Source organism: Plecotus auritus (genome assembly GCF_963455305.1).
Source record: "Plecotus auritus genome assembly, chromosome: X".
Taxonomy (NCBI): Eukaryota; Metazoa; Chordata; class Mammalia; order Chiroptera; family Vespertilionidae; genus Plecotus; species Plecotus auritus.
This window is the reverse complement of record NC_137784.1, coordinates 140,004,174-140,027,559: the sequence shown is the minus strand read 5'-3', so window position 1 is coordinate 140,027,559 and position 23,386 is coordinate 140,004,174. Positions and strand designations below refer to the sequence as shown.

Here is a 23,386-nt window from a genome sequence, read left to right as displayed (position 1 = left end):
CAAAATACCACGGCCTGGGCGAGTCTATTTTGAAGAAGTGGCGTTAGAAGAAGTTTAAGTTTAAAAAATGTGGCTCTTAAAAGGAATTTCAATCGTTGTACTGTTGATATTTGGCTTAGTTGACTAATGAGTTTGCCGACCACTGCCTTAGATCATTTGAGAATATTCTTGACAAAAAGCATTTGATTTATATGATTGGCCTGCTGCTGCTGCTTGGGATCTGGAGGACAGTGTTGATTGTCTTTTGGGGTGTGTGTGTGTGTGTGTGTGTGTGTGTTGACTGTTTCATTCAGTGTTGTTCTCTTTCCCAGGATGCTACAAAATGAAGCGTCGTAGAACTTTCAGCACCAGTGACAGTTCAGATGGCAGTGAGTAGAACCAGCCAACAGCTGGTAACCCCTGTATCTATACTCCTTAAGGATTTCTTCTTTGAGTTGAGGACTACCTGTTTCATCCTTCCTTCAGTGGTTAAAAAAAAATAATGTTTTTAGGAAAGAAAGCTTGGGGTACCATTTGTTTATTCATTTAAATTTCATTAGAAATTGATAAGTTAGGTGGGAAAAATTGGTTTTGTATGGCATATAGCATTTGTTTCTTACCTTTCACTAACCTAAAGAAATGCCAAATCTAATAATGATTTAACAATGCTTTTCTAGAAAGGAAGAAAAGTACCAGAGCATAAATTATAGGCCCTACAATTCTAATTATAGCTCAGGTACTAAATGTTTGACTGGATGAGTCATCATTTGTAAAAGGCAACAACCTTATTAACAATAGCATTTGGGGAAGTGCTGAAGGATATATGCATTACTTGTTCTACATTTTCAGTTTTTCCAGTTGCTTTTGCAGATACTTTTTCTCCAGGTGGAACATGAATCACGTTACTCCAAAATGTTATAATGTATGATTATACCAAATCAAAGCTCCTCAGCATTAGCATTGTTGAAGCTTTTGCACACTGGGAGGTCACCTATAAACGTCATTAAACTCCATTATGGGGCTTTTTTGGTTGTAATTTAACTTCCTTCAGTGTTATGTATGAGATTACTGTGTCTTCATCATATCTTTCATATTCTCTTGGATGACATTTAGTTATAGGGCATTTAGTTATATTCGCAGGTAATAAGACTCAGTATTTTTTCTAATTATTTTTTGCAGGTCCTTCTACTTCTCTTATTGGCTCGAGGTATAGGAACAAGTCAAAAGTTCCAAATGAACACAAGAAATCTGCTGAGGTGAGATCAGATATTCAATTTTTAGACTTAACAAATAGCTGCCTTCTGTCTACATACCGACAATACCCAGGTCTTGGAGATGAACGGAGTAAATGATGTGCCGATGGATAGGCATGTTTCTGATGAGTTTTTGTTTTGTTTTTCAAGAAAGATTCCATTTTCTTTTACCCTTTGGGAAAACAGCAATCACACTGTGATCTCATTTTGGCAATTACAGTCAAATGCCTGGCTTTAGAATATAAAGCCTCCCCTTAGCCAAGAAATCAAAGGGAGCTAGACTTGGGGAATTGGGAAGGACCCAAAGATCTGGCCTATGATTGTGAAAAGCCAAGTTGGTAGATGGGAGGCAGTGCAGGAAGGGATAGATGAGGAAGTTGTGGATGGAGAAGGGAAGGACCGACCAGGTTGGAGATCTGGGCTGTGATGGGTCCTCACAGCCTTCAGAGCACCGACAGCCCAAGAAGAATGTGTTACTCCTGGTGAGATTGGTCATGTTCTGCCCCAAGGGCAGGAAAGTGCCAGAGCTGTACTTGGTAATGGTTTAGTGGATCCTGTAGACTTTATCTCTGTGATAATTCAATGAGAAAATGACCTGCATATTTTCACTCCTACGAGTAGACTTCCTTGGCTGCAAAGGAAAAGAGGGTGTGTTAATTAACTATGGCTGCATTACAAATTATCGCAAAACTGGTGGCTTAAAGCAGTACACATGTGTTATCTCAGTGTCTGTGGGTCAGCAGTCGGCACAGTGTGCCTAGGTTCTCTTTCCAAGGTCTCTCAAGGCTGTAGTCTGTGTGCTGGCTGGCCTGTGTTCTCATCTGGTGGTTTGACTAGGGAAGAATTTGCTTCCAAGCTCTCTCAGATTGTTTGGAGAATTAATCTCCTTGTAGCTGGAGGACTGAGGTCTTTGGTTTATTTTGCTGGCCTTTGGCAGAGGACTACCCTCCACTCCTGGAGGCTGCTTTGAGTTCCTTGCCACGTGGCCCTCTCCATAGATCCTCTCAAAACATGGCAGCTTACTTTTGCAAAGCCGGCAAGGGGAACGTGTTTTGCTCCAGTCTGCCAAGACTGAGTCTTACGTAACGTAACATGATCATGGGAGTGACATCCCATCCCATTTGTTACAATCTATTGGTTAGAAGCAAGTCACAGGTTCTACCTGCCCCCCTAGGGGGGAGTGGGGAACATCGCTTCAGGGTGTAAGCCAGAGTGAGCATCTCTCTCTCCCTTTCTCAGAGGTCACTTTCCACATTCATCTTTTGCCAGGGATCTTTCTAGGCTCAGTAGAATATCAGAGTGTGTTCCTATGTGTCTGTGTCATACAGAAAAACGTACGAAAAAATGCACATAAACAGGAGCAGAATAAATTTCCTATCTCTGCAAAGGAGGCCTTGACCTACAGAATGGTGACAAAGAAACCTTGCTACTTTCCTACTTAGGACAGCCAGTCCTAGAACATAGAGTGGCTCAAGAGCTTTGGTTCTTAAGACCTGGTGCCTCTAGGTCAGTGAGAATAAGTCTTTTATTGCAAGGCATAAGGGGAATTGAGCACCTGGGAGCAAATGTTTTCATTTATTTTTTACATGCTGTTATAAAACAGAGAACCAGATATTATAGGCCAGGGGTGGGCAAACTTTTTGACTCGAGGGCCACAATGGGTTCTTAAACTGGACCGCAGGGCCGGAACAAAAGCATGGATGGAGTGTTTGTGTGAACTAATATAAATTCAAAGTAAAGGAGCGGAGGGGAGAGCAAGAGAACCGGATAGAACAGCCGGATCCGGCCACGGGCCATAGTTTGCCCAAGGCTGTTCTAGGACAATATAGAAACTTTACCACCGTTTAGGTTCATTTACACCCCTACCTTTATTATATAATTGTTTTAAATATTTTCTGTGCATACACTGAGAATTACATTAGACAGTGTTGGAATATTTGCTTCAACCATCAAAAATTATTTATAAAACTCAAGAAGATGATAGTTTATTATTTTATTCCTGATGTTCCAACTTTCCTTTTGTTCATTTACCTTCTGTTTGAAGAATTTCTTTTAGCCACTCTTTTAGGGTAAGTCTTCTAGTGATAAATTCTTTTAATTTTCTTTTATTTGAGAATGTCTAGGTTTCACCTACATTTCTGAAGGATATTTTTACTGATACAGAATTCTGCTTCGACAACACTTTTCTTTCAGCATTTGAGAAGTCTGCTGTCATTCAAATAGTTGCTCCCTTGCCGGTAATCAGTCATGTCTTTTCCAGCTGCTTTCAAGATTTGTCTTTGTCTTTTGTTTTCCAAAGTTCGATGGTTGTGTTCTTGGGCGTAGATTTGTTTTGGTTTATCCTGTTTGGTGTTCGATCTGCTTCTTAAGTCTAGGTTTATATCTTATGTAAAGTTTGGGAAATTTTCAGCCATTATTTCTTCAACTATTCTTTTCAGTTCCACCTTCTCTCTCCTCCTTTTCTTGGGACTTCAATTTCGTGAATGTTATCTCTTTTGTTATTTTCCCCACAGGTCCCTCAGACTGTTCAGGATTTTTTTCAGTGTGTATTCTTTCTGTTGATCAGATTGGGTAATTTTTCTCCTTCCCTTATTCTTTCTTCTGTTAATCCCATTCTTCTATTGAGCCTCTCCCCTGAGTTTGAGTTATTAAATTATTCCATTGCAAATTTTTCATTTGGTTATTCTTTATCTCCTCTATATCTTTGCTGAAACTTTCAATTTACTCATGTCACAACAGTGTTTGTAATTTCTCACTGAAGCATTTTTATGATGGATGCTTTAACAATTCTTGTCAGATAATTCTAACATCTGTGTCATCTTGCTGTTAGTGTCTATTGTCTCTTCTCATTCCCACTTCTTAGTTTGATGAGTGGCTTTCCATTGTGTCCTGGACTTTTTTAGGAGTTACGTTATCCGACACTAAGTCTTATTTAAACCTGTTTCATCAGGCCTCCATAATAACCAGGCCAGTGGGGAAGAGGGGTGCTGGCTCTTATCACCAGTTGCAGAATTGCTAGGCTGTTATCCTTGTTCTGTTATCTCTCTGGGAAAGGGGGAGGGTTACTCCTAACTTTCCGTGCTCCTTGTTGCCTACCTGATAGCAGGGATGGTGGTGGTGGTAAGGGGACCACGTTGCTGATGGGCTGTAGTGACGGTCAGGCTCTCTACCCAGCCTCTGCTGATAGCACATTGAGGAGGAGGGGCACCTTGTGATTACTGGGTGGGAGTGCACGGCAAGGCCTCTCAGGTAATGTCCATGGACACCCCAACAATCTTTTTGAATAAAACGTTTTAAACATCTTTTTTTTAATATAATTCTCACATCATACAATTTATCCATTTAAAGTGTATAATTCAGTAGGTGTTAATATATTCACAGAGTTACGTAACCATTGCCACAATCCAAGTTTAAACCTTTTCATCACCCCAGAAAGAAACCCTTACCCATTGGTAGAGATTCCCCAACGCCTACTCCCCGCCCCTGCCAACTAATCTAATTTCTATCTATGGGTTTGCCTATTCTGAATATTTCATATAAATGGAATCATAATATATAGCCTTTTGTGTCTAGCTTCTTTCATCCCGGTAGGATAACATTTTTGGGTTTCATCCATGTTTTAGCATGTATCAGTACTTCATCCTTTTATTACTGAATGATATTCCATTGTATGGATATATCACATTTTGTTTATTCATTAGTTGCTGAACAATTGGATTGTCTCCATTTTTAGACTGTTATGAATAATACTGCCATGAGCATTCATGTACAAGTTTTTATGTGGACATTATGTTTTCAGTTGTCTTGAGTAACACCTAGATGTGGAATATGGTAATGGGCTATATCAGCCTTGGGCAAACTATGGCCCACGGCTGTTCTATCCGGTTCTCTGCTCCTTTACTTTGAATTTATATTAGTTCACACAAACACTCCATCCATGCTTTTGTTCCGGCCCTCGGGTCCAGTTTAAGAACTCATTGTGCCAGTTTAAGAACCCATTGTGGCCCTCGAGTCAAAAAGTTTGCCCACCCCTGGGCTATATAGTAAATTTATTTAACCATATGAGGGAATGCCAGATTTTTGCCCAAATAGGTTTCATCAGTTTACACTCCAATCAGCAGTATATGAGGATGTTTGAAATTTGTTATTGCTGTGGGTACCAGAGACTTTGAATTCCTCTAGTGACCTTGGCTTTGAGCCTTCCCTTTGTGCTTGTCCTCAGAGAGATTAACTGATGCAGCTCTCCTAGCTGTAAACCACTATTATCACTGGAGGCATTAGCATGGTGGTATAGAGCATGGGGGAGGGATGGGGTTCTCTGGCCTTTGGATGGCATAGTGGTCCTGAGTCTGTGGGTGAGATCGAGGGGGTGGACTTAAGGGGTAGGGCTTTTTGGATCCCACCCCGTTTCCCTTCCCCCTGTCTGCCTGCAGCAGGTGTCCTCTGGTGTTCTCAGTCTACGTCCTTGAGGTTCTTCCTCCTGTAAATTAAGGCTGGCTTCTCCCTTAGATAACACAGGGAGGCTGAGACTGGGTGCTTTTCCTCCCCCCCCCAGCACTAATGAATTTGTACCAGTGCCCTCACTGGATAGCCTTCTCCTGAAGATGAAGCCTTTTGTTCAGTAAAGGAGCCCGGGGCCAGACAACACCACTAGGCGTGGGTTTCTCTAGGTTTCCCCCATCTTGCCTCTGAGAGCCGGGTTGGGTGTCTAGAACAGCCGTGGGCAAACTACGGCCCGCGGGCCGGATCCGGCTGTTCTATCCGGTTCTCTTGCTCTCCCCTCCGCTCCTTTACTTTGAATTTATATTAGTTCACACAAACACTCCATCCATGCTTTTGTTCCGGCCCTCCGGTCCAGTTTAAGAACCCATTGTGGCCCTCGAGTCAAAAAGTTTGCCCACCCCTGGTCTAGAAGCTTGCAAAAGGGTGGGAACCTCCTATGGCTACAGCCCCCAGGAATGTCATACTCTCACAGGTGTCCCCACTTGGCCCCAGCAATTCATCACAATTCCTAGTTTAATGTTCCTACGGTGGCTTCTGCCCTAAGTAAACAAATGCTCCTGTCCTTTGTCGCCCTGTAGGCATGCCTGTCTCTCTTTGAGTTGGCCATTTGTCCTATGATTCCTCTCTTGAATGGGTTCACCAAAAAAAAAAATTGTTAATTTGATGGCTGCCCTGCCTTCTCTTTCCTGGAAGGATGGGTTTCTTCTTTCTGACCCTCTATAGGTCCAAGATGAAACCTTGCCTATTGGCGGGGTGGTAGTGATTGAAATGCAATATAAATGATTGTTTCTGGGCCTTAATTGGCTGCATTAACAGATACATATTGTCTTTGATGTTTAGTGCTTTGGGGAAATTCCTGTACACGCCTTTCCCTGATTTCTCCCGTACAGAAGAGTTTCCTAGGAGTGTGTGAATCCCGTGTAGGGCTCAGGAGCTTCAGTGCCTTCTAAAAGTTGTATGCAGACTTTTAAGGGTATGCTTTTATCTGTAATTATTTTTCAGACTAGTAGTCGTCATTTGATTCTCAAAAGGGCCCATGCTACCTGGCCGGTGTGGCTCAGTGGTTGAGCATTGACCCATGAACCAGCAGGTTACGGTTCGATTCCTAGTCAGGGCACATGCCCGGTTTGTGGGTTCAATCCCCAGTAGGGGGTGTGCAGGAAGCAGCTGATCGATGTCTCTCTCTCTCTCTCTCTCTCTCTCTCTCTCTCTCTCTCTCTCTCTCTCTCTCCTTTCCTCTCTCTCTAAAAAAAAATCATTAAAAATATATTTTTAAAAAGGGGCCCATGCTATTAAAGATGTTTTTAAAAAGCTAGTTGCCCTAAAAAAAAGCACATAGGCCCTGACCAGTTTGGCTCAGTGGATGGAGCGTCTGCCTGCGGACTGAAGGGTCCCGGGTTCGATTCCGGTCAAGGGCATGTACCTTGGTTGCGGGCACATCCCCAGTAGGGAGTGTGCAGGAGGCAGCTGATTGATGTTTCTTTCTCATCGATGTTTCTAACTCTCTGTCCCTCTCCCCTTCCTCTCTGTAAAAAATCAATAAAATATATATATTTTTAAAAAGCACATAGTACTATATGACCAATTTGACTTTATTAAGAAGTCTTCCATTCTTTCTCAGAAGCCAAGATATTTTCACCTATTAGTCTTGCTGGTCTATAAAACATACGAACCTCTTAAAGGATTGGCTGCATATCATCTGTAAGCTCAGAGTCTCACTTCTTATGTCCCAAACTTTCATAGCAGCAGAGTGAAAGCTCATATATTTTAACTCAGCAGAAAACACTGCAATACCCCCCAGTAGAGCCTGTTTACATCACTTTATCTGTTTTTCTAACGAGCTAGATTATTTTGTTTTCTGGCCTGCAGCAGATAAAAAGCACTAAGCTTGCAAACGCACACTTATTGCACAAGAAGGGACATTGAAGGGTGGGAAAAAACTTGCAAAGCAAACCTCATGTCATCTCTCGTGTGAAAACTGCCCAGATCTCCAAGTCAGACTCAGTTGCTCCCTCTCCTCCATGACCAGGATGCATACAGCTCTGTTTGGAATGGGGTAGGAGGAATAATCAAACCTACCCAAGCAACCCCAAAGTACATTGCTTCATGGCAATTGGTGTTCCATTTAATGGCAGCCCATAGCTATCAAAAATGTCCCGTTTATTTTTTTCTAAGAAACTTGAGAATTAAACTCCTTGAAAACCATTTCCATGAAAAATATATTTGCATCATTTTTAAAGTTTTAAACTTAGAAATTGCATATGCTTTGCTTCATTGGAAAAATCAATGGGTGACATAATGCCTTGCCAATACTGGGTACCTTTGTTACCATATAAGAGTAAGCTTGTATGCTTTTCTAGGTTTTTCTCAGCTCTGAGTGATTGATTCTTCTAGATAACCTGAAAATCTTGCCTTAAGATTGTATAATTCTAAGAAAATCGCTTGAAGTTAATTCTCTTTAGTTAAATATAGTTACCGTGTTTGCAGCTGTTGTGTGTGTGTGTTTTGTGTGTGTGTGTGTGTGTGCGCGCGCGCGTGCGTGCACGCGCGCACTTTGGGGATGACACATCTGTTTGTGGTCATTTATGTATAGTTTCAGATTTAAGTGGCTATGCACCAAAACTGATCAATCTCTTTCTGATTCGTTCACAAGGACCAGACAGTGTTCCCCTTTGTGTCATACAGGAAGTAAATGTTTGGCTTTTCCTCTAAAAAAAAAAGTCACAGAAATGTTCAGACTAGCTGTGCTTTAAGAAACTGCCCACTGAGAGATGTTAATGAGAGCAGTAAAAGGGCATTTTCATTTAGTGCCTCTAGCAGGTTAAGCATTGATATTCTAATTGAATTCATAGTGAGGCCTCCTTTGTTTCTGCAAGCATCTGAGAGGCCAAGATGTGCATGCACTGTTGGATTTGGCATAGTTTCTGGGCTGTATGTTAGCCTGTGAATCCCCTCTTTGACCATAAATGAGCAGTTATCTGGTAAGTATAAAGTCTTTTTGTTTCAGGAACTTTTGGGGAAACTACCAGTGCATATAAAATAGGCACACAATTAAGAACGCGGAAAACTTCTCAACTTCATTACCTAGGACTAGGTCACTGTCAGTATGCAGATCCTTCATTCGTAATCTTTAATTTAGCAACACATGACCATGTTTTACTTTGTGAAGTTTCTGTGTTAGGTTTGATCAAATCATTGAATCGATACCCCTCCCCTAGGAACTGACCTTTAGGCCACTTCACAACCAACATTCCCTTTCACTGAGACCGCATTCCACTTGCTGAGACCATTATTTCTTCCCCTCCAGACCTTCCCAGGATCTGGACCCATCCCAAGAATTCTCCACCCAGAAAAAGCCTGCCTAGAGTCCTTTAAAACCTCTGACACCCCATCCCTGGGTGCTGGTGCCATTTGGGCCTTTTCTCATCTGGGATCCAGATGACCTACTAAATTCATAATTTTTAACCCCTTTTGGCCTCGTGCGTCCCTCCTTCAGTGACCCTAACATTCTGCATTACCTCATGGCCTACAGAAGGTTGGTTCAAGTTCCTGATGGAGCTCTTGCTTGGGATCCCTGTCTTTGGGAGCCAAACCATGCACGTTTTGATTGAGCTGTGAACTCACATCTCCTTTACCCCATCAGCATTTACTTGATGGACTAGATCGGAGAACTCAGCTGTATATTTTTTTCTGCTTTTAGAAGTAAAGCAAAGACTATGATGATAATCAGATAACTGCAGCTAGATTTTATTTAGCAGTAACCATGAGCCCAGTACCATGCTAAGCCATTTATTCAAATTCACCCATTTAATCCTTAATAACAATCCTGTGATCCCCATTTTACAGAGGAGTAACAGAGAATTTAGATAACTGGCCCCAAACTATTAAGTGGTGAACCCAACAGACAAATTCAGGTAATCTGTCCTGGGACCCATTTCCCTTTATTTTTTTAAATATATTTTTATTGAGTTCAGAGAGGAAGGGAGAGGGAGAGAGAGATAAAAACATCAATAACGATAGAGAATCATGGATCGGCTGCTCCTGCACACCCCACACTGGGGATTGAGCTCGCAACCCGGGCATGTACGCTGACCGGGAATCGAACTGAGACCTGGTTCATAGGTCGATGCTCAACTACTGATCCATACCAGCGGGGCCCATTTTCCTTTCTATAAAGATTTTTAAAAATCCTCACTCAAGGATATGTTCTTATTGATTTGAGAGGCGGGGGGTGGGGAGAGAGAAACATTGGTGTAAGAGGGAAACATCGATCGGTTACTTCCCATATACACCCCCACCAGGGATCAAACTCACAACCTAGGTATGTGCCCTAACCTGAAATCAAACCTGCAACCTTTTGGTGTATGGTATGACACTCCAGCCAAATGAGTCACGCAGCCAGGTCCTTTAAAGATTTTTTTTTTTAAATATATTTTATTGATTTTTTACAGAGAGGAAGGGAGAGGGAGAGAGAGCTAGAAACATCGATGAGAGAGAAACATCGATCAGCTGCCTCTTGCACACTCCCCACTAGGGATGTGCCCGCAACCAAGGTACATGCCCTCGACCGGAATCGAACCTGTGACCCTTGAGTCCACAGGCTGACGCTCTATCCACTGAGCCAAACCAATCAGGGCTAAAGATTTTTAATTTGATTTTTAACTACATTAAAACATCTGCCCGGTTCAAACATCAAACCATGAAACAAAATACATTCAGAGAGATCTAGCTTTTGTCCCTCTCTTCCCTATTTTCCCCCTACCCAGCCAGTTAACTTTTTTTTAAGTTTTAGGTTTATCCTTTTATATTTTCTTTTATTGTCTAAAGTTTGACATATGTCTCCTTTTTCCCCCATTGAACCCCCCCCCCGCCATTCTCACCCCAGGCAAGCCCCCACCGCCCCAGTGTCTGTGTCCATTGGTTATGCTAATATGCATGCATACAAGTCCTTTGGTTGCTCTCTGAAAATAATATACAAATTGTGTGTGTGTGCGCGCGCCAGTATGTGTATATAAAACTCACACCTCACCTAGCCGGTGTTGCTCAGTGGTTAAGGAGGTCAGGGTTTGATTCCCTGTCAGGGCACATGCGGGGGTTGCAGGCTCAATCCCCAGTAAGTCGAGTGCAGGAGGCACCCAATCAGTGATTCTCATCATTAATGTTTCTCTCTCCCTTCCTCTCTGAAATCAATAAAAACATTAAACACACACACACACCACATACCTCTAACCAGGATACACTATAGCTATTTTATTTGTCTCTATTTTTAAATATATTTTTATTGATTTCAGAGAGAGGAAGGGAGAGAGATAGAAACATCAATGATGAAAATAATTGATAGGTTGCCTCCTGCATGCCCCCTTCAGGGGGTCGAGCCCACAACCTGGGCATGTGCCCCTACCCGGAATCGAACCATGATCTCCTGGTTCACAGGTCAACACTCAACCACTGAGTGACATCAGCCGGGCTGTATTCATCTTAAAAACCTAAAAAATACCTTTTCTTAATCAGAAGCAGATTCATAGGGCCAGTCTAGCGAATACAGGGTTGGGGCAAAAGTAGTGTACAGTTGTGAATACACAAAACGCAATTTCTTCTTATATTATTGTTTATTGTATTATTTTATATGAGCAACTGTAAGTCTACTTTTGCCCCACCCTGTATATTTCACATCACTTTGAAGATATCTGCCTGAGTACTGAGCTCACATTCCTATCTCCTCTTTAACATTTTATGTTCTGCGTCATGCTTGAGATATTTGACGTCTATAGTAAGATAAGACAGACTCTGCCTTGTGTAAAGATGCATCTCTAGAAACCTTGGATCTGATGCTATTTAATCTGGTCAGCTTATGAAATTGAAATCAGGCTTATAAGTCTGTTTTTTTCCCCTCTACAGGCAGAAAGGAAAAATTATAATAGTCATTAGATTTAGTCTTCATTTGCTTAAGAAACAATAGGTCTGAGTTGATTGGTGTTCTTACAGTCCCAGGTTTCCCAGACTTCAAAGAGCGCCTGTTCTTGGAGGTTTGGTATTTCTGGAGTCATGCACAAAGGCCAGATTTCATTGGCCTCTGCTTTTCTGTCTCTGTCTGGAGTCTTCAAGTTGTTCTTCTGTTTGGTAAATATGTGTATTAGTTTCCTAGGGCTGCTGTAACACATTATCACAAACTGGGAGGCTTAAAACAACAAGAAATTCTTTTTCAGTTCTGGAGGCCAGAAGTCCAAAGTTGGCCAGGCTGTACTCCCTCTAGAGATTATAGGAGAGATTCTGATTTTTGCTTCTTCCAGGTTCTGGGGACTGTCAGCAGTTAATTGACTTGTAGATCAATGAGTCACTGCAATCTCTGCTCTGTGATCACACTGCCTCCTTCTCCCTCTGCCATATTTTTGTACAGCTCCCTCCCCCCCCCCCCAATATTCCGTTAAATGTATATCTGCAAAGATCTCTTTTCCAAATAAGGTAACATATACAGGTTCCAGAAATTAGAATGTAGACATATCTTTTTGGGGGGAGGATGGGGGTGCACCATTCAACCCACTACAATATATTTCCAGGGTACTTAGGACATTATACAGGACAGATTTTTATCAGCAGTTCTATTAAACTAGAGGCCCAGTGCACGAAATTCATGCATGGGTGGGGTCCCTAGTGGCCACCGGCCGCCAGCCAGGGCCTCCCTTCATTCCACGGTGCCCCATGGTGGTCAGCACACGTCATAGTGAGTGATCAAACTCCCGGTAGGTCATACTCCTAAGGGGACACTTTGCATATTAGACTTTTATATATATAAATATGAAGACATGATTTGTGCTATATGATTTGATGCTGTGGTGTTATTAAACACAAAGCATGATTTTGTAGTCATTTGATTTATATTGTGAAGTATAGCACATAGAAAATATTGAAATGGTGCCTGGCCGGTGTGGCTCAGTGGTTGAGCATTGATCCATGAACCAGCAGGTCATGATTTGATTCCTGGATGGCACATGCCCAAGTTGTGAGCTCAATCCCTGGTGGGTTTGCAGGAGGAAGCCAATCTGTTTCTCATTGATGTTTCTATCTCTCTATCCCTCTCCCTTCCTCTCTCTAAAATCAATAAAAACATATTTTTTAAATAACGAAATATTTTAGGAGGTTGAAAAATACTTCCCCTCTTTTCTTTTTTTTTTTTTATAATCCTCACCCGAGGATATTTTTCCATTGATTTTTAGGGAGAGTGGAAGAGAGAGAGAGAGAGAGAGAAAGACAGAGAGAAACATCAATGTGAGAGAAACACATTGATTGGCTGCCTCCTGCTCAAGCCCCGACCAGGGTCCAGGCCAGGGAGGAGCCTGCAACCGAGGTACATGCCCTTGACCGGAATGGAACCCAGGACCCTTTGGTCTGTAGACCAACGCTCTATCCACAAACTGGCTGGGGCTATAGATCTAAGATAGGATTTCCCACACTACAATCTTTTGTAGTTTAGCACATGTGTAAATTGTGACCACCACTTAACCACTGGCTCATTAAAGGCACTCTAGTAATATATAGGAATGGTTTAGAGCAGTGGTCGGCGAACTCATTAGTCAACAGAGCCAAATATCAACAGTACAACAATTGAAATTTCTTTTGAGATTCAAATTTTTTAAACTTAAACTTCTTCTAACGCCACTTCTTCAAAATAGACTCACCCAGGCCGTGGTATTTTGTGGAAGAGCCACACTCACGGGGCCAAAGAGCCGCATGTGGCTCGCGAGCCGCAGTTTGCCGACCACTGGTTTAGAGTGTTCAGCAAAATGGTTGATTCTCTTTCTTCCACTAGCCACCCAGAACACTGAGCTCTGTGCAAAACATGTTAAATGGCTATGTCTATGATCTTCTCTTACCCCCTTATACAAAGCATTATGTATTAAATCACCAGTTTTTGTTTTCTGTTGACTTAATTTTCTCCCTGCAGAGCACCCAATTAACTTTAATTGGCTAGGATTCTTGGTAAAGAAGGTCATATTGTTGCCACCTGGCCACCCATGTTTAAGGTCGGTGTCCTTCTCTACTTTGCTCAGGTCATATTACTAATTCTAAATCAGAAGTGGGAAACTTTTTATCTGCCAAGGGTCATTTGGATATTTATAACATCACTAGTGGCCCGGTGCACGAATTTGTGCACATTGAAAGGAAATTAATTAGAAGAAATACTTTAGTATCACTATTTGCCCTTTCTCTATAATGGAAGTGTCAACCAAATTCACGATCGACAATGACAGATTGAAACACGCGTGCGATTGGTGCCAGCGAAAGCTTTATATGTACTGCCCATGCGCAAGTCAACTTAGCCTTCTATAGATATAAAATAAACTTCCTTAATTAGACCTGCTTTCTGATGTAGCTAAACTTTTCCCAGCCCAGTGAAGCACCCCAACTTCTCTTTCAGGTAATTGTCAGCAACACAGCAGTAAATATCAACACAAAGCAGATTGTTATTGTAGATCACGCAGGGAGAACAAAGGGTAAAATATTTAACTGCAGCAGTGTTTGACTATATTCTGTGCAGTGAGAAAACCTGAAGTCATTTTCAAGGTCCACCATTTCTTACTTCTTTTCAGTCGGGTCAAGTTTCTAAACTTTCTAAATCTCCTTTTTCCGGCTAATGAAAAGAAAGTGGGATTGCACTGAGTCTCCTATCTACCTACTCCAGGACTTCTGTGAGGATCAAATGAGATGAGGCACGGGAAAATGCTTCAACAGACATTTGGTTAAAGTGTGAAATGTTTGGCTATAAAGCAAGCCATGTTCCTGGGCTGAAGAAACTGCAATGAGGCTAGTCTCTAGGGAGAGGAAGCAAGGCATTGCTATGTGACATCATTACCCGGCGCCCACAGCAACCATTGCTGGGCTGGGCTGGGCTGTGGGCCGCATTTTGCGCCATGGGATCTTGGCAGCGTAGGCTGTGATTTGGTGGGGTGTCACTCCAGGGTGGTGGCGGGGCCTGTGTCCCACTTAAGGGAAGCCAAGTGTTGCTTTGTGGGCACCAGGTCCGTGGTGCCATTTTTTTGTAAATGGCCAGTGTGTGTCATGGCAGCTCCTGTGTTGAGCATCTGCCCCCTGGTGGTCAGTGCGTGTCATAGCAACCAGTCAGACCATTAGACACTTAGCATTTTATATATATAGATTCACAGGCCATACAAAATTATCAGCTTAAAAATTAGCCTGCTGTATTTCGTCAATCATTTAATTAATGCACCCCTAATGCCTTGGCAGGACCAGATCAAATGATTTCAGGGGCCATATATGGCTCCAGGGCCAGATGTAGACGTTCTTCCCTAAGTGAAACCAATAAGTATTTGCAGAGTCGTCCCTGGAAAGTAGCAAATGGAATGAGTCCTTATTCATTTAAATGGCATCATCTGATTATGTGATAGTTCAGTCCTATACTCTGTGAAATGTCAGTTTGAATAGAACTGTACCAGCTGAGATTTAATTGCTTCATTGGAAATGCTCTGTGCCTCTACTTTCATGTTACACGCAGTCTGGACAGTGTTTCTCCTCAGAGAACCTTTATTAGCATTAAAGGCTAAAATGTTTGCTCAATAGCATCTCTTCCTTTGATCTTCTAGAAACGTGGGCACATTTGTCTTCAGCCTGCAAGTAGTTTCATTTTTTTCAGAATTAGAAATTAGTCGGTGAGGTATGGACCAGTGTATGCTTGCTTTTATGTGAAATTGTATTTCCTTGTTGCTTAGATGTTAACTGGGGCTCATCACTGACATTGTTGCAGGGCTAATGGCATACTTAAGAACTCAGGCCATACTTTTCTTTCTGTTGTTGAAAAGGCAAAATCACAAAGTTTAGGTGCCACTGCCACTGAAGTCATGTTTCCAGGCTGGTGAGCACATCTCTGTGCCCCTTAGTCACCTGGGGGCCCTTTCAGCTGAGGATAATAGTACATCAGAGTTGAGATGGATCCTCATTCCCTTATTGTCAGTACCTAGTTGAGCTTAGGGTGCAGAAAATGAACTATAGCGAATCTCTTTGTTTCCTCAATCTAATCACAAGAGAACATCACACAAACCCAAATTGTAGGGACATTCTACCAAATACATAACCAGTATTCTTCAAAAGCCAAGGTCAGGAAAGACTGAGAAACTGTCACAAATTGGAGGATACTAAGGAAACATAACAACTAATTGCAATGTGGGATCCTGATTGAATTCTGGAACAGAAGAACATGGGGGAGAGGGGTTTAGTAAAATTTTAATAAGGTCTGTAGATTAATAGTATTGTAACAACGTGAATTTTCTTGTTTAGGTAATTTTATGCTTGTTATATATGATGTTAACATTAAAAGAGACTGTGAAAGGTGTATAGGAACTTTGCACTATTTTTGTAACTCTTCTGTAAATCTAACATTATTTCTGAGTAAATAATAAAAAAATAAGGTAATGGCTAAATAAAAAATTGTAAATTATCAGAGGGATACTTGTTGCTTAATTTTAGAGAGTTAATGATGGTTTGTTTTATATAAACTGTTTTATTTAGAGTAACCTGTATTGTTCATTTAAATTCAAGGAACCTAAGAAAATAATTCAGAAAGGAACCCTTTGTTTACTCTTTATTAAATCCAGAGTAAACTGGCTTCCCTGTCAATACTTTAAACCTCTTCCAAATAGGAGTTGATCTGGCCATTTAGGAAGTTAGAAATATCTCTATTGCTGAAGTATAGAGTTGGTGGGTCTTTTTAAAATAACATTAAATATTTTTAGTTCATTCAATCTGTGTGCAATGTCTTCCCAGGTGTTCCGGAAGGACCTCATCAGTGCCATGAAGCTGTCGGATTCTCACCACATCAATCCTGACAGCTATTACCTCTTTACTGATACATGGAAAGAAGAATGGGAAAAGGGAGTCCAGGTACCAGCCAATCCAGACACACTTCCGCAGCCTACCCTCAGGTATTTGCATGCTTGCATCTTTGACTTAGGGAATGAATGTTCTTATGTTTATCTGTGTGCCGCTTGGGGAGAGACTTTGAGTGGCTAATTACACATTTATAATACTAAGTCACATACCATGCTCACCAGTTCACTCAGACCAGTGGCAGAGTATACCAGGCTAGGATAGGTTAGTAGTTGAAGTCAAGGTCATTTATTTACAGATAAAATATGTGCCCATTTATAGGATAAAACCGTTTGATGTCCAATCCTGACATGTGATAAGATTTTGGAGACCAGGATTTCCAGGTCTGACTCAACAATCAGTAGCATTTATTAGTCTTTATTAGAGCATTAATTACATAACCCCATAATAACCCTATTAATACATAACCCCATGATAACTTGTTTCATTATAGAAGGACCTTATAGTGATAACTCTCAGTAACACCAATGAAAGGGGATGGCTGTAACAGTTGGGTTGACTGTAAGCACATAACCTTCATTGGCAAAGACTTGAGAAGGAAGTTGAAGTAGAAGAGGACTTTGGTTTTGTGGAAAGGGGAGAGGACCTTTCTGCCAGAGGAAGTAGTAAGTTCAGCTCCTCAAGAGTAATGACTGGTTTTGGGAGCCACTTTTCCTTACTCGTCTCTGTGTTCCCAGTGCTTTGCAGAAAGCCTGGCATGAAACAAAATCTATACTTACAATAGGGTAATATGTAAATTGTTGAGATGCTGTCACATAATGACCAATCAGCAGGAGGGCAGGGCAGCAAGCTACGAGCAGCGGAGAGCTATGAGCAGTGGAGAGCTACAGGAGGGCAGGGCAGCGAGCTACCAGCGACGGAGAGCTACAGGAGGGCGGGGCAGCGAGCTACCAGTGACAGAGAGCTACAGGAGGGCGGGGCAGCGAGCTACCAGTGACAGAGAGCTACAGGAGGGCGGGGCAGCGAGCTACCAGTGACAGAGAGCTACAGAAGGGCGGGGCAGCGAGCTACCAGTGGTGGAGAGCTACAGGAGGGCGGGGCAGCAACTATGTGTGGTCAGCTGAGGCAAGTGGCAGCAAGCTACTTGCGCTTGGATTTGGGCACAGGGCCACTAGTGCTTGGTATAAGTTTGAGTGAGCGAGTGAATGAGTGAGTGAGTGAGCAATGGAAGAGAGGGAAGGGAAGGAAAGGAAAGAGATAGCAACAGATAAAGGGGTTGGTGGGACCTCTTGGATACTATGAGAAATTATACATCTCATTGTACATCTATTTCCAGTGCATATTAGGTTCATAAAGGGCAGAAATCACATCCTTGAATTTCATTTCCTAGTGGTAATGAGGGTACCGCCTCTTCCTGTGGTGTCAGTGGAGGAGGCCACATAGGGAGCGGTAGTAAGGTGCTTCTTCCATTTCCAGTGAGAGAGGTATCAGTGGAGGCTCCATGGGGATCCAGAACTCCCAGCCCCACCCAGCAGTAACAGAGTCCCTACCCCTTGGTTGTCAACAGACATTTGTTTTGAAAAAAATTTTAAGCGTCGCCCTAGTCAGTTTGGCTCAGTGAATAGAGTGTCGGCCTGCGGACTGAAAGGTCTCGGGTTCGATTCCGGTCAAGGGCACATGCCCAGGTTGTGGGCTTGACCAGTAGGGGGCGGGCAGGAGGCAGCCGATCATTGATTCTCTCTCATGATTGATGTTTCTATCTCTCTCTCCCTCTCCCTTCCTCTCTGACATCAATGAAAACATATTTTAAAAAGATTTTAAGGATCACTGAACAATCATAACTTTCTCCATTGATTATTAAGGTTGCTTTTCCCAATTTCAGCTGCACAGTCATTTTTACAGTACCAGACCACTGTGCAAAAGCAAGGACACTTGTAATCTGTACTGACAGCAAATCAGTAGTTTTTTGGAAGGGGGACAGTGGAGCAGGAGGGCACAAGGAAACTTTTGGAGGTGATGGATATATTAATTATCTTGGTTGTAGTGTTGGTTGCAGAGATGTATATATGTGTGTGTATGCCAAAGCTTATTTATTTGTACATTTAAAATATATGCAGTTTCGCCCTAGCCGGTTTGGTTCGGTGGATAGAGAGTCGGCCTGTGGACTAAAAGGTCCCAGGTTCGATTCCGGTCAAGGGCATGTACCTTGGTTGCGGGCACATCCCCAGTGGGAGGTGTGCAGGAGGCAGCTGATCGATGTTTCTCTCTCATCGATGTTTCTAACTCTCTAACCCTCTCCCTTCCTCTCTGTAAAAAAATCAATAAAATATATTAAATATATATATATATATGTATATATATATGTATATATATATGTGTATATATATATATATGTATGCAGTTTCATGTATGTCATTTAGACCCCACTAATGTTATACACACTCGTTATATGTATATAAACTGTAAATTACAAATAAAGGAGTATATAGATGGATAAGAAAATGTGATTTACGGCACATAAAGAAAGACACAACAGCATGGCTCAGTGGTTGAGCATCAACCTATGAACAGGAGGTCATGGTTCAAACCGGTCAGGGCACCGCCTGGGTTGCGGGCTCGATCCCCAGTGGGGGACATGCAGGAGGCAGCTGATCAATGATTCTCTCTCATCATTGATGTTTCTCTCTCCCTCTCCCTTCCTCTCTGAAATCAATTATATATATAATTTTTAAAAGACAACAAGATGTGACCTAACAGCAGAACCCCTACTAGTCAAATAGTAGGTTTTCAATACATAGTTTTTATTATAATAAGAATAAGACAAAGGAAGCAAATTGGAAAATGGGTAGATGTTAGGAAAGAAAATTCATGACAAACCAAAAGATATTATGGTGAGAAAAACAAAGATTGAGATAGGAAGGGAAGGGCATAAAAACAAGAAAGATTAAGGAATAATAGCAAATAAGAAGGGCTGAACCATCATTTTATTTATTTTTTATTTTTTTAATTTAATAAATCTTTATTGTTCAGATTATTACAATTGTTCCTCTTCTTCCCCCCCCATAGCTCCCCTCCACCCAGTTCCCACCCCACCCTCTGCCCTTACCCCCCCACACCCCCACTGTCCTCATCCATAGGTGTATGATTTTTGTCCAGTCTCTTCCCGCACCCCCCACACCCCTTTCCCCCCGAGAATTGTCAGTCCACTCCCTTTCTATACCCCTGATTCTATTATATTCACCAGATTATTCTGTTCCTCAGATTTTTAATTCACTTGATTTTTAGGTTCACTTGTTGGTAGGTATGTATTTGTTGTTCATAATTTTTATCTTTACCTTTTTCTTCTTCTTCCTCTTCTTAAAGAATACCTTTCAGCATTTCATATAATACTGGTTTGGTGGTGATGAACTCCTTTAGCTTTTTCTTATCTGTGAAGCTCTTTATCTGACCTTCAATTCTGAATGATAGCTTTGCTGGGTAGAGTAATCTTGGTTGTAGGTTCTTGCTATTCATCACTTTGAATATTTCTTGCCACTCCCGTCTGGCCTGCATAGTTTCTGTTGAGAAATCAGCTGACAGTTGTATGGGTGCTCCCTTGTAGGTAACTAACTGTTTTTCTCTTGCTGCTTTTAATATTCTCTCTTTGTCTTTTACTCTTGGCATTTTAATTATGATGTGTCTTGGTGTGGTCCTCTTTGGATTCCTTTTGTTTGGGGTTCTGTGCGCTTCCTGGACTTGTAAGTCTATTTCTTTCACCAGGTGGGGGAAGTTTTCGGTCATTATTTCTTCAAATAGGTTTTCAGTATCTTGCTCTCTCTCTTCTTCTGGCACCCCCATAATTCTGATGTTGGTACGCTTGTCTCAGAGGTTCCTTATACTATCTTCATATTTTTGGATTCTTTTTTCTTTTTGCTTTTCCAGTTGAGTGTTTTTAGCTTCTTTTTATTTCAAATCTTTGACTTGATTCTTGCGATCCTCTAGTCTGCTGTTAGATCTCTGTATAATATTTTTTATTTCAGTCAGTGTATGTTTAATTTCTAGTTGGTCCTTTTTAATATCCTCAAGGGTCTCGCTAAATTTATCGGCCTTTTCTAGGAAATTCTTGAAAAACCTTATAACCGTGATTTTGAACTCTATATCCAGTCGTTTGCTTTCCTCCATTTCTTGCATTTGTGACCTGTTTCTTTGTCTCTGCATTTTGGCTGCTTCCCTGAGTTGATAGAGTGGCTTTGTGTGGTAGGTGTCCTCTAGGGCCCAGTGGCTCAGCCTTCCCAGTTACCTGAGGTGGACATTCTTGTTGCACCCTTTTGTGGGCTGTGTGCACAGTCTTGTTGTAGTTAAACCTTGATTGTTGTTGGTATCACTGGGAGGAATTAAACTCCAGGCCAATTGGCTGTGAGGATCAGCTGTGTCTACACTGGGAGAACTTCTGTGCTGGAGACACCCTTATGACAAGACTTGCAAAAGCCTCTGTGCTCAGCTTGGATGGGGCGGAGTCTCAGGGTGGAGCAGACAGCAATGGCTTCCCATCAGCCCTGCCCTAATAGACCCCTGTGTCTCAGTGTCCCATGGTAATCGCTGCAAGCACCTCTAAGAGAAAGCTGCCCTCAAGTTCCACCCGCTGCCAGACAGTCCAATTTCTCCCCGAATGAGTCTGGGTCCCCAGAGTATCGCCCAAAACTGGAGTTCAGCGCAGTCGGGAGCTTTTGTCTCCCTGCCGCTTGAGAAAGCCAGCCGCGCACTCAGTTGCCAGCCTTCTCCACACGTGCGCCACTGTACCTCTGCCTCCTGCAGCTTCTCTGAGTCTCAGTGTGCTTTTCTCTTTCCTTCTAGTTGTAGAATTTCCACTCAGCCAGCCTTCCTGTGGTTCTGGATGATGTCCGTTTATCTTTTAGTTGTAGTTTTGTAATTGTTGTGCGAGGCAGCAGTTCAGGTGTTTACCTATGCCGCCATCTTGGTTTCTCCTGAACCATCATTTTAAACACCTGCCTTTCCTATACTGAAAGTAAAAAGATTTTTTTTCACTTGATTGAAAAAGTTTGGTGTAAGTAAACATACATTACAACTAACTAATGAGTGACATTGTAAATCAAAATAGAAAAGTGGTAGGTAGGGGGGCTTCGCTAAGTTCCAAGTTTGTCACATGACCACCATGGGCTTTTATAAATGTGCTGCTTGATTTTTTAAAAAAGATTTTTCAAAAATGAGATTTTTCAAAAATGTTTTGTCAAGATAGAATTCACATACCATAAAATTCAGTCTTTTAAATTGTATGGTGGTTTGCAGTATACTCACAGAGTTATGAAACTATCACCACTATGTAATTCCAGTTTGGAGGCAAGAAGTCCAAGATCAAGTTGCCGCCAGGGTTGGTGTCCATTGAAGCCTCTCATCCTGATTCTAGACAGCTGCCTTCTCTCTGCATCCTCACATGGCCTTTCCCTGTGTGCATGCAGAGAGAGAGAGAGAGAGAGAGAGAGAACGAGAGAGAGAGAGATGGGGGGGACGGGAAGGGGGAAGGGTGGGATATGGATGGATACATCTGCTATCTCTTCTTCTTTTTTTCCCTCCTCTTATAAGGACAACAGCCCTATCAGATTAGGTCCCCACCCTTGTAACCTCACTTAACCTTTGTCTCCTTATAGGCCCCATGTCCAAATTCAGTCACACTGGCAGTTAGGGCTTCAGCATATGAATTTGGGAAGGACACAATTTAGTCCATAACAACTACTTACCTACTTTCTGTCTCTATGGATTTGCATATTCTGGACATCTCATATAATGGAATCGTACAATCATTTGTGGCCTTTTGAGCCTGACTTCTTTTTTAAAATATATTTTTATTGATTTTTAGAGAAGAAAGGAGAGGGATAGAGAGAGAGAAAAATCAATGAGAGAGAGACATAGATCGACTGCAGGCCCCCTACTGGAGATAGAGCCTGTAGCCACGAGGAATCTTTTGAAACTAAGTTCAACAAATAAAGATGGTGTTCACTCCCATTACATGTTTTTAGGTAGACTGGATGATTTCATTGCTAGTTAGTAACAGACAAGCTTCAGGAAGTTTCTGTTAGGTTTTCATTTGTATAGTTAAACTAGTTTCTATTGCAGTAAGGTTCCAATAGAAGGAAAACAGTGTTTCATGTTTGGTTGAAAGAAAGTATGCATCATAAGTTGTATGACACACAAGTGGCTGTTGATGTATTTACCACATATGTGTTTGTATGTTTTTAAAATTGTAGATGAATAATTGACTTAATGTCAAAAGAAAAATAATCAGAATACAAAGCATTAACTGTATAGTATACTAGTATATGCTTATACTGGTATACTCATACATATGCATATATAAATAAATGGGAACATTCTCAATTTTTTTCACTTAATATATCAACATATACTTTGGAGTCATTACTGATACTGAAAAGGGAATTATTAGATTTTTCAGACAGGCCCCTATTTCTCCCTGGAATGTAAAAGTTGTACTAACTGAGCTATGGGCAGCTGTACTTTTTTCACTAAAACTCCAAACTCAAATATATAACCACCAGTTCAACATTTCCACTTCAATGTCCAGTAGACATTTCAGACTTAAATATCCCAAACTGAACTACTGATCTTCTTCCCAAACTAGTTCCACATTTAACGGAAGGTAGATCCGTCCTTTCAGAAAGACTGCTTTTTTAGTCTTTTGAGCTAAAATTCTTAGAGTCATCTTTGATTCTTCATTGCCTGATACCCCATATTCAGTATTAAAGACAATCCTCTTGTTTTACTTTCAAAAGATAATGTAGGGCCCTGACCGGTTTGGC

At 41.7% G+C, this 23,386-nt stretch overlaps 1 protein-coding gene across 1 annotated transcript in view; it reads left to right on the top strand.

The window, feature by feature from the left end:
• Positions 1 to 322: 322 nt before the first annotated feature.
• Positions 323 to 23,386, top strand: part of JADE3 (jade family PHD finger 3) — a gene marked incomplete at both ends in the record, with an annotated part of 48,154 nt that continues 25,090 nt past the window's right edge. Inside the window, 3 exons of the mRNA XM_080652765.1 lie at positions 323 to 368; positions 1,159 to 1,235; positions 16,512 to 16,669. Of these exons, the coding sequence (XP_080508891.1) occupies positions 323 to 368; positions 1,159 to 1,235; positions 16,512 to 16,669 (281 nt within the window). The remainder of the gene's footprint in view (positions 369 to 1,158; positions 1,236 to 16,511; positions 16,670 to 23,386) is intronic.